This window comes from Mastigoproctus giganteus, chromosome 10 (assembly GCF_048544385.1).
Source record: "Mastigoproctus giganteus isolate SK-2022 chromosome 10, ASM4854438v1, whole genome shotgun sequence".
NCBI lineage: Eukaryota > Metazoa > Arthropoda > Arachnida > Uropygi > Thelyphonidae > Mastigoproctus > Mastigoproctus giganteus.
The window spans coordinates 34,047,189-34,059,401 of record NC_143584.1 but is presented as its reverse complement, the minus strand read 5'-3'; the positions used below and the strand labels follow the sequence as shown (position 1 = coordinate 34,059,401).

The 12,213-nt window shown below is 34.6% G+C and overlaps 1 protein-coding gene across 5 annotated transcripts in view; it reads left to right on the top strand.

Annotated features, from left to right (window-relative positions):
• The window catches only part of Vinc (vinculin), a 336,038-nt gene that overhangs the window by 242,141 nt on the left and 81,684 nt on the right, over positions 1 to 12,213 (top strand). For 3 of the 5 annotated variants that reach the window (XM_090383804.1, XM_090383803.1, XM_090383805.1), the window contains exon 18: positions 6,072 to 6,191. The exons of the other annotated variants lie outside the window; for them this stretch is intronic. In XM_090383804.1, coding sequence (XP_090239930.1) covers positions 6,072 to 6,191 — 120 coding nt within the window. The remainder of the gene's footprint in view (positions 1 to 6,071; positions 6,192 to 12,213) is intronic. 5 annotated transcript variants of the gene reach the window in all.

Below are 12,213 nucleotides of genomic sequence, written 5' to 3'. Positions count from 1 at the left end.
CAGGGTTGTTAAGGACACTACTGACGCTATGCTGCTGCAACAGGATCTGGAAAGGTTGAACAGATGGGCTGAGAGGTGGCAAATGAAGTTTAACATTGACAAATGTAAAGTACTACATATGGGAAACAGTAACCCCAGAGCAACGTATCAACTGTGCGGTACTACACTGACAGTGGTGGAGAATGAAAAGGACCTGGGGGTAATTGTGCAGGCAGATATGAAGTTCTCTGAGCAGTGCAGACGAGCTGCAAGAGTAGCTCATGGTGTCTTGTCAATGATATACAGGAATTTTTCTAGCAGGGATAAGGAGGTGATTATTCCCTTGTATAAGGCAATGGTTAGGCCACATCTTGAGTACTGTATACAGGTCTGGAGGCCTCATTTCAAGAAGGATGTAGAGCTGCTGGAACAGGTACAGAGAAGGGCAACAAGATTAGTGAATGGAACAAAGGGTTGCTCTTACGAAGAAAGGCTTAAGTTTTGCAAATTACAGAGTCTGGAGACTAGGCACCGGCGAGGTGATCTGATAGAGGTGTATAAGGCTTTGAATGGTTTGAGCATGCTCAATGCCAATGGGATTCTTCATCTTGCTCAGAATAATCACCTCAGAGGGCATAAATTCAAATTGAGGAAGGACGGATGTCGGATAGATGTGCGGAAATTTGCCTTTGGCCAGCGCGTGGTTCGTTCGTGGAACCGACTTCCATCACTTGTTGTTGAAGTTGATAGCCTAAACAAATTTAAGGCTCAACTGGACAGGTATTTCGAACGAACGGAGGGGTGAAATGGGAGTGGTTTTTTTTTTTTTTTTTTTTTTTGGCTGATGCTGAATAAGCTTGCTTTCTTGCATCATATGCCTCTACTAATGCTAATGCTAATGCTAAAAGTACTTGACGAGAGAATGAGAAATGTGAGGTCTTGAGATTTGAGATGCAGCATCCACCCACCTGTGTGTTCATTTATGATGAATGTGATCCTGCAAAGTGTGCAGTACAGTTTTGTAGTAAGGTCCTGCAACAGTAGTATGACGTAACACAACATGCTGGTAAACTATTCCTTGAATGTCAAAAAAAAAAGATTACCATAAGCTTTCCTGTAGAAGGCCCCATTTTTTGCTTTTTTTGGTGTTGGCAATGACATAGAATTCCAAACAGAGCTTTGATGCTTATCATCTGGATCAAAATGATGAAGCTATGTCTCATCCTCTGTTATCACCTTTTGCAGAACTTCACTATCTTCAGTAACTGATTTTTGTGATAAAATCATGTTCATCTTTAAATATTCTAAACCACCTGTGAGCTGTGTGCTATATGGAGATGAGCTATGAGGAAAGCATAGATTCACCGTAAGCCTCTTTTAATATTTCATATACTTCAGCAGATGTTGTCTTGAGATGGAAACAAAATTTGAGTGGCATACTGTTCATCACGTGTTACATCTATTGTTATATAGGCAAAACTGAACACCCATAAACTTTTCTAATCATCATGGTAACACCGTGCGCACAAGTCATCTGCACAGTTGCTATGTGATGTAGCTTGATTTGGTCTTAAATTCTGCAGCTCATCTAGAAATAGCCAACAGTATGGTTGTTCATGAAAAATTATGATAATTTTTTATTGAACAGCCCTCTGATATATACTTTGACAACACTTTATTTGAACTGTTTTGGTCTAATTAGATCTCATCTCAGTTTAAACTTATTAAATTTAATACTTATTCTGCTGTTGCTGTTTCTACTGATTCAGTTGGTGCGTATATACAAGTTGCAATTAAAAAATGTCAGAGTGACACTGAAATTTTAAGTTACAGTGTCAGCACCTGATGTGAAATTTCTTGATATAGTAATGCATGATATGTTTGTTTATTTTCTGTCATTCTGAATTAGCACATCTTGAAACGAAGGTCTTTTATGTGTTTTGGCAGATTTAAAATTAGTGCTTTTACTGAGCAGCAAATTTTCATCAAATTTTATTTCAAAGTAGAAAAGGTGGAACAGAAACCCATGAAATGTTAAAAATAGATTTTGAAGAAGGTGTTATGTGTTGTTTGAAGCCTTTCCAGTGGTTTATAAAGTTTAAAGGGAACAAATTAAAAACGAGACCAGACCAAAAAGGCTATACTTTCTCTGCTTGCTTTCAACTTTTAATAACAAACAGTTTAATCACTTGTATCCATGATCAGATCAGGAGTGATTGACAAGTAAAACTGCTAGTGAAACTGATATTTCTTATAGGACATATAAATCAGTTTTAGCCCAAGATTTGAGAATGGAGTGCATTTTGGCTGTTTGTGGAGTGCATCCTCACTGATGATTAGAGAACAGTGAATTCTCCCATGTCAGGATATTTGTGAATGTACTTCTGCCGATCCACACTTTTCTTCCATCATTATTGGTGATGAACTGTGGGTATACGGCTTTGACTTAAAAACAATGGCCCAGTACTCCTAATAAAAGACTTATCTTGAAGGCCCAAAAAAAATAATCTCTGTGAAATACAAAGATCATGCTTATCATATTTACTGATCTGCAGTGTATTGTTCGTAATTGATTTGTATGTATAGTACAAATAGGAATATTACAAACAGTTCAGTGGCAAATTGTGTGATGCTCTTTGGAGAAAATGACTGGAAAGGTGGGTTCAGAAGTGGGCACTTGCACAATGACTATGCCTGTGTACTTTCAGTGCTTTATGAATGAAGTTATTTGTGAATGTGCTGTTATTAATGAAAAATAATCTCTATCATTGTTTCTCTAGTTGCTGAATTAATTGTGATGGTCAGTGTTGGCTACTCAGATTTATAGATGTCAACACCTTAGATTTTGTCTGAAGCAAACCATCACCATGGTCATCTATCTGCCACATTCAACAGATTTAGAGCCCAATAATATATTTATTTATTTTATTTATTTATTTTTTTGTTTTGTTTTCCAAGCTTAGACCCGCAGATTTGCAATTACTAAGGAAATTTTTCTGAGAAATGTGCAAATATATTCACAATGGGGGATCAAAAGGTGACATGAATAATTATAGACCTGTTACCTTAACTTCTGTTACAGGGAAAATAATGGAGTCACTGGTTAAAGAAGTAATATAGGATGTTCTAGACAGGATTGCAATTATACTGCAGTCACAGCATAGATTGTTAAGAGGTAATCTTGTGTGACCAATCTGATTGGATACTATGATTCAGTAACAAAGTAGCTGGATGGAAAAAAAATAATCTTGATATTGTATACTTAGATTTCAGGAAAGCTTTGGATACTGTTGCACATAAAAGACTGCTGTATAAATTGCAGCAGTGTAGCATTAAGGACAAGTTATTGCTATGGATAAAGGGATGGTTAATTGGGAGAAGACAGAGGGTGGTTATTAATGGACACTGCTCTTCATGGATTAATGTTATTGGTGGAGTTCCACAGAGTTCATTGCTAGGCCTAATGTTGTTTCCTATATTTATTAATGATATTGATGAAGGTATATCAGGTTGAATGTCTAAGTTTGCAGATGATTCATAGGTTGGCAGGGTAGTTAATGACAGTAATCACTGCAACAAGATCTAGATAACTTAGGCAGCTGAGCAGGCAGGAGTTGGTATGAAGGTCTCTGAGCAATGCAGACAGGCTGCCAGGATAGTTCATGATGTTTTGTCAATGATATACAGAAACGTTGCTAGCAGGGATAAGGAGGTGATTATTCCATTGTACAAAGCAATGGTTAGGCCACATCTTGAGTATGCCATGCTAGTCTAGAAGCCCCATTTTAGAAAGAATGTTGGTCTACTAAAATGGGTGCAGAGCAAGGTAATGAGATCAGTGAGGGGGGAACAAAAAGGGGGTCTTACAATGAAAGGCTTGAGTACTGCAAACTACAGTTATCTTGGATACTAGGTACCTGCGAGGTAATTTGATTGAGGAGGTTAAGGCCTTGAGTAAGCTAAATGCTAATGGTATTCTTCCTTTTGCTCAGACTACGCACATGAGGGGTCATATATTCAAATTGAGGGAGGATGGTTGTAGATGTGCAGAGGTTTGCCTTCAGCCAGTGGATGTTTGTTGGAACATACTTCTATCTGTTGTTGTGGAAGTGGGTAGTGTGAATAAATTCAAGGGAGAACTAGACAAATTATTATTTGAGAGGATGATGGATAGGTGATGTGAGAAGGGGTTTTTTTTTTTTTTTTTTTGGCTAATGCTTTATAAGCTTGTTGTTTTGCATCATATCACACTGCTTAATAGTAATGTGACATAGGAACCATTAGCATTTCCAAAGGAAGCTTATTGGAAATGCTTTCAGAAGTTTCAGACACATTAGAATAAGTGTATACAGTGTTAAGGAGCCTACTTTGAAGGCGATCCAAGTATCTGGTATGCTACATTATTTCTCAAATAATATCAGTTCTGTTCCTGAATGTTTTTGATAACATCACACACACAGACTAATTCACTATTCTGTCTCAAATTCAGAAGCTTATTCCTGAAGACAAGACAAAAAAGGCTATTTACAGTGAAAAATCATATAAGCATAGGTCCAATTCCCAGTGGTTATTGAGTTATACCTGAGTTTTAAAATTAAGAATAAGTGAACAAGTAGAATAAATATTAAAAATGTCTTCTGGCTCCTTTGTGAATCTCATTGGAGTTGAGTATTTAAAGTTCAACAATGATTTGAATAACACGTTGCTATGATTTTGTTGACAGTAACATATGCTATTGTTAATGAAAATTACCTCAGTTATTGCTTGCCTCATTTATGGATTACTTGTAGTGGCCCACAATGTTGGCTACCCAGATTTCCAGAACTCAACATCTTAGATTTTTGTCTGTGGGGGCACATTCATAAACAAGTCAGGATGTTTTTTGAAGCTGAGAGTGGCCATTTTCAGTATTTATTACAGATTACTAACAATTATTAATGAGTACTGTAAATTTAGTAGTAAAAATTTTATGTAAGCACTTGTTCATTTATTCTTATTTTTAATATTCAGGTAATCAATTACATAACTACTGTGAATTGGATCTATATTCATGTGGTATTTTTCACTGGAAAGGGCCCCAGGAATAAGCTCCTGATGTCAAGACAGTCACAAATCATGGTATATAATTTCAGGTGGAAGGAATCGGGTCCTCCTCTGTGTCTTCAGTTCACCTAACATGCAAATTGGTGTGGGAACAGACATAATACACTGGCACAATTTGTCCAGGATTCTGATGTGTAATGAAATCAAGAACCTTATGTAGTGCCTTTTATAGACTTGAATCTTAAATTATAGCACTTTTCTTTAAGGTTGATATTGTACTTCCAATAACAACCTTTCACTATTGCAGTCTCATATTGTGGCTGGATTGCCAAGTTTGCACTGATGAAGACTGGTCCTTTCCTGACAAGAAGTTAACATTATTGAAACAACCATTGGTGCGATTTGAAGTGAAATTTTTTTTGTAGTGCACTATTAAAACAACTTATGCTGGAATTGAAATATGGATATTATGAAATATCTTTCTTTGTGTAAATTTTTTTGCTATTCTGTGCTATAGCAACTGTATAGAAATTTGACTAATTCATGTATTGTATATATGGAAATAAGAATCATTAGGGTACTTAACTGTAAATACCTGAGAAGAAGCTTTTTTTATTTATATTAAACACTTTAAAACTGAAATAGTATTTATTTATGAAAGATACTGTGAATTATTTAATTCACAGTATCTTTATTACTAGGTGGATAATTGATGCAACTGTCCATTTTTTAATATATTTTTCTCAGATGTGTCGATTGCCTGAGCTTTCTGGATGGATTGATGTTAGATAGTGCTTTTACTGTATAAGAACTGCACTGAAGTATGAGTTGAGAAGAATAAGAAATATTCTTCTTCTTCTTCTTTACTAGTCAAGAATGTTTTCTTATTTCATATTAAAAGGCTAAAATTACTCACTGATTATTATATTTCTTATATTCTTATACAGTATATACATGAGATCATCAATAGCATCATTAGAATAAATATTTCTTAAGTAAATATTTTAGTATTTTTTTTTTTCCAATAATGCTGTTTGTTGTCTTTCTAGAAAAACCACAAAGTCAAGATTTGAATCTTCCTGATTTTAATGAAATATTTAATGTGGATTTTAATTCAATGTTTCCATCACGTAGTTCTCCTCAAGTTACTGCACCACCACCTAAAAGAGGTAGCAGTTTGTGATGCTTTAATGTGAATGCTGCTGCTGCTGCTGCTTTCAGAAAGTTTCACTTCACTTTGTCTTAATATGTAACACTGAATTTTGCATGATTCTCAAAATAGCATGTGTTTTTAAATATCACTGCATCGTGTTTTAAGCCTGTATTGATTTGCAGTGTTTGAATTATTTTTCAGACTGCTTAATTTTTTCTGTCTGTTTATTTTTGTTTTTTTTTTAGTTTTAGTTGCATTATGCTTCTCACTTATGTTTGCTTTGGAAGTCTCTTCAGTTTGTTTTTAACTATAGTAATCTGTTTTTAATATCATTTTCATTATATAAACAGGCCAGTGAAATGCTTGTAGCTAGAACCTTGCAGGCAATTGTCTTCAGTTTTATAAGGTACTTTTTCATTTTTTTTCATGTTTCATGATATTTTTATATTTGCATTTTTAGGTGATGGAAAACAATACTCAGCCATTGGGTTTTTAAAAAATTGAGTTATTTTCACACTGTATTATTTTCCATTACTTGCAATCTTTGACTGCATGATGTACCAAGCATATTTTTTGATTAGGTACTTTTTTGTGATTATCATTTTCAAGATGGAACTTATTTTCCTTTTTGTTTTTTTTTGGGCTGTGTATTATATTAATTTTTTTTTTTAGTTTGTAAACCCCCTTTTTTCCTGTTTTCTACTTATTTCCTTACTTTTTATTTCTTGTTATTGCAGACCAGCATTTACCAATGTGTATTTTATTTGGACTAAGTCATATCTTACAAAAATTGTTAAATTTTTCTTTTTCATTTTGTTTAAAAACAGAATCCTTGTTAAAGTGAATGCTGTTGTACTATTCTGGTATTTTGCCATAAGGAACAAAATTATGTTCAGTTTTGAATGTTGAAATTGAGTAAATTTAAAATGTCAAATGTAAGGGAAGATGAAATGCCTCTGTTAATAACCAATTGATTATAAATTAGAATTATTTAATTGTGAAATTTATTTATTTTTTTTAAATTTTGAACTGATTAAATAAGCTCAACTGTCCAGCATCGATGGGAATTGTGGGTGCTGATTGTTTGAGCATTAACATAAAATCTCTTATAGGAGGATGCAAAACAATTTAATGTAAAGTTAAACTTTGTAGTCACATTTGTAGTCATGCACTACCTTTATTTCCCATGACTTGATTTTAAAATACTACTTCCTTTTTCACTTATCACTGAAAACTTATCAGCTGTGATTTTAATTTCATAAATTGCTAAAGAGCTAAGATCATATAAGTACAGTATATTATAATTTTAACCTTTTCTTAGCCTTATACAAATATCCACTTTCTGTTTTAAGGTTAAAACAACACATCTACATTTTCACCAACTTTTGGCCTTTTTATTAAGATGCCATAAAGGGTGCCTCCGTAGCCAGGTGGACAGGAGCAGTAGTGCGTAGCACACACTTCTTGATTAGACTGGGGTTTGAGCCCGTGACCACAAATACGGAGGATGTGGAAGGTCAAGGAATGACCACCGCATATCCCCAGTCCAGATAAAGGGTGACGGTTGGTGTCAGGAAGGGCATCAGGCCCTAAAAATTGCATGCCAAAACAATTTATTTATTCACATGATTTATTTATTCACCTTAATATTGAAAAGCAGTGATCCATTTTAGGTTGTAAATTTTCTAAAGTGAGCATTTAAAAGCAGAAGTAAGGCATTAAAAAAAAAAAAAAAAAAAAAAACCACTCTGACCCCATATATAATGGGAAAAAGTGAGGACAAAAAAAAAAAAAAAAAAGAGATGCCATAAAGGGTGGGTTATGGATATGATGATGATATAACTACACTTGCTTAAGTAAACTGATACTTTAATGACAGTGGCCCAATGGTGTTAATTTTTGATGTAATGTAAAGAATACATGAAATATTTTACAACTTTCTAAAATTTTTTTAAGTTATTTTTTATAATAAGAATTTTTGTTTTGCTAAACATTGTTTTTATTTAATGCATTTTTGTAACATTTAATTATTTCATTCACAGTATCTTTATTACTAGGTGGATAATTGATGCAACTGTCCATTTTTTAATATATTTTTCTCAGATGTTGATTGCCTGAGCTTTCTGGATGGATTGATGTCAGATAGTGCTTTTACTGTATAAGAACTGCACTGAAGTATATGAGTTGAATAATGGAACACTGTTATATATTTGGATTAGAAACAGTGCTTTATTAGAAAAATGGATTTTCATACATATATATATATTTTTTTTTTTGTGTAATAATGCAATAATATAGATTCTAAGAGAGCACTTACATGTCTTGAATAGTGGACTAGACCCACATAGCTGTTTCAGAAGTTTATACAAAAAATTGATGGAAGACTGAAGATCAGTCTTCCTATATAGCAAGAGAAATGTGTATCATGAATTAAGCCAATAGGAGGACAAGAGTGAAAAAAATTCATCACATAATACAATATAGGGATTCCAGTGCAACTATATACAAGCATGTTAGCATTTGACTGTTCATACTCACATATTCTTCAATATATTTCTAGCAGCAAAATGAGTGGAACACTCCACACAGTTTGTGCACATAGACAAATGTTTACGGTGAACACTGATCCAGCATCATAAACAGTGACTTGTCTGATGCTAAATAACATTGATAGTAGACCATCATCAGTAGCAAAAAATGAGCTGGCCTAATGATTTTTACTACATTTTATATCATGAGAATGGTAAGGGTATGTATATATAGAAGAAACAAGCAAGTCTGTTTTTGCACAAGTATCTGGAGTAGCATCAACACAATGTTGGCAAGCCAAGTAATGGATAACTTTTTAAGTTTTCAAATTTATATTAAGATACTAACAAAAAAAAAAAAAAAAAAAAAAAAAGATAAAAAACATGTGTTTTGTTTGTATATTATTACCATAAAATCTCAAATATTATGCTTGGCACTGTGCTAACTTTTGCAACAATAGGAACTTGGCTGTGCTCTCACATTGGCCTCTCACAGTGTAAACACGAGATCATGCTGTGATGTTCAAAGATTGCCTCACAGTATATGAAGAACTTGCTTATGGCATGCAACCTTAGTTGATACAATGGTTCCAGTGTAATTTTTATTGTGAGTATAATGTAAATAGCACTTTTTTATAATTATTTCAAAGGATTAGCAACTATATATATGTTAGTATTTGTCTATTTGTACTCAGTATTCAAATATATTTCTATGGTTTGCTTTTGAAATTTTTTTGCCTTTCATTATAATTTATTTCATAAGGTGAAGCTATCAGTTATTTGGAATGTTTATAAGGTGATTGGTATTGATATGTAAAAGCCCAGTGATTTCTGTATATCACACTGCAAAGTTGGCACTGTGCCACATGTTTGTAATGATAGGAACTTGGCTGATGCTCTTTCACGGTGTTGGGGTTGCATTGTGGTATGTTGCAGGTTCCTTGAAGGGTGCCTTGCAGGTTCCTTGAAGGGTGTACTTTAAGCAGTTGCTTATGGTGTGCAATTATTAGATTTCAGTGGTCTCAGTATAGATTGAGGTGAGTTTATTGTAAGTATAGTGTGAATGGCAATATTTTATTAGTATTTTTAAAAGCATTAGTGATTATATGTATTTGTGTTTGATTGTTTGTCTTCAGCTATTCAGCATATTTCTATGGTTTGCTTATGCGATTTTTTTAAAATTTTTTAATATAATTTCATGTGATAATATAATTTCAAAGTATCAGTGAAGAGAGTAATTAATCCTTTAAGGAAAGCAACTATCCAAAGAGTGAAAACAGCATTGTTTGCAGTGTCAGAGTCTGAGCAGGCAATGACAAACAGAAATTTCAGAGAAAAATATTGAAATTTACACTAACACCATGTCATTGGTCCTTCAGTAGATATGATGGGTTGTGTGACAGTGTATACACTGGCTAAGGCTGTGAAAAATAACAAAGGAACTGGGGATGCTTCCCCCCTCCCCCCAAAAAAACTTAAAAAAAAAAAAAAAAAACCTTAAAGGCAAAATATGCCTTTTTTCCATCATTATATGATGGGTTATATATGATAGATACATATATAAAAATAAGAATACTAAGCAGAAGGCATGAATAGTGAAACTGTAAAGCACATTTTGAATAAAAAAAAAAGAATATTCATACATACATTTAAGATTCCATTAATGCTAAAGGCCACTCCCTAGGCCGCAGCCTATCCATGGAAGAATAGTGAGACTGTGGAAATGTAAGACAAGAACAAAGCTCTAATTGCTTAACCACAGAAATTTAGAAATATACAATAGGTCCAAAGCAATTGAAAATTAGTACAATACCAATAAAAACAAATTGAGGTGGCCCCTGAACATTCTGACAATGTCCAAAATGTGTGAAATATCATTTAATGGTCCAGTTGTATAAACATGGGATTGTACAACTCATCTGTATCTTCTTCGCTGTTCCAACCTTGGGTTGGGTCAGGTCAGGTGACTCAAAATCTTCCATCTTTTTCTATCTTCCCAAATCTTATCTTTTGTTATTCTCTCCCACTCAATTCTCTTTGTTTCCACATCTTCCCTAATCTGACCTCTCTGTCTTTTCTGGTTTCTTCTTCTCAGCCTCCTCTTGTCCATTTTCATCTCAAACATTCTTTTTGGTATTCTGTTCGAGTTCATTCTCCTCATGTGTCCAAACCATTGCAAACGTGATTCAGTCATTTTCTCCCGGTATTCTGTTCAAGTTCATTCTCTTCATGTGTCTAAACCATTGCAAACGTGATGCAGTCATTTTCTCCCTCAAACTTTCTATTCCCAAGTTCATTCTAATGTCGATATTTCCAATTTTGTCTCTTCTAGTTTTAGCTAGCATAGTCCTTAACACCTTCATTTCCATTACTTGGATTCTGCTGGTATCTTTTTTTATTCATCCTCCACATCACAGCAGCATAGGTCAAAATAGGGACAAAATATGCCCTATTTATCAGATTTTTACATTTTATTGGAACTTTCTTACCCTATAACAGGCTGTTAATGTTACAGAAGAAACTCTGACTAGCTTCTATTTTCCTTGTTATTTCCATATCTAGCGTGCCATTCTTTTGTTAATACACTCTCCAGGTACTTAAAATTGTCCACTACTTCCAACATTTCATTCCCTAATTTTATTCCTTTTACACTCACTTCTCCCCCTTCTGTCCATCACCATCTCTTTGCTTTTTTGGCTACTTATCTTAAGGCCATACTCACTGACTACACTTTCCCAATGTGTTAGTTTCTCTTGAAAGTTCTTCCTCCTTGTTTGCCCAGAGGACAACATCATATGCAAGCACAGCTGTTCCACTTTTTTTATCATCCACCGCTACAAGGATATTGTCCACGACAATAACAAAAAAGTAGTGATGACAATACACTACCCTGTCGAAGTCCATTGGAGAAGGGAAACAAATCCCTAAGGACACATTAATATTGTAGATAAAGGGATGGTTATTTGGAAGAAGACAGAGAGTAGTTATCAGTTAGCACTGCACTTCGTGGACCAAGGGGCTCACATCTGGTGAGTATGGGCTTGGCACACCCAGGGTCCTGAGCTGGATATCATCATTCTTCTCTTTCTTGGTGATTCCCTTCTACTTCTTCTCTCTCTCTCTCTCTCTCTCTCTCTCTCTCTCTCTCTCTCTCTCTCAGGGTAATTCAGAAATTTTTTTTTTTTTAATTTTTTCTTTTTGGCTGGTGCAGCATAAGCTTCAGGCTTCCTTGCACCATATAGATAATAATAATAATAACAATAATGCAGCTGGTCAGGTGATTGGCCTATATTCCCGGCAAAATATAGGCCAATCACCTGCCTCCCAACAATGTACAAGATCCTGACCAGCTGCATAACCAGGAAGATATCAGACCACTTGAAGAGCCAGAGCATAATGGCCGAACAGCAGAAAGAATGCACGTGGCTGAGCAAAGGATGCAAGGAGCAATTAACCATAGATGCTGTGGTTATGGAGCAAGCCTACAAGAAGTGGCACCCCAACATGTAC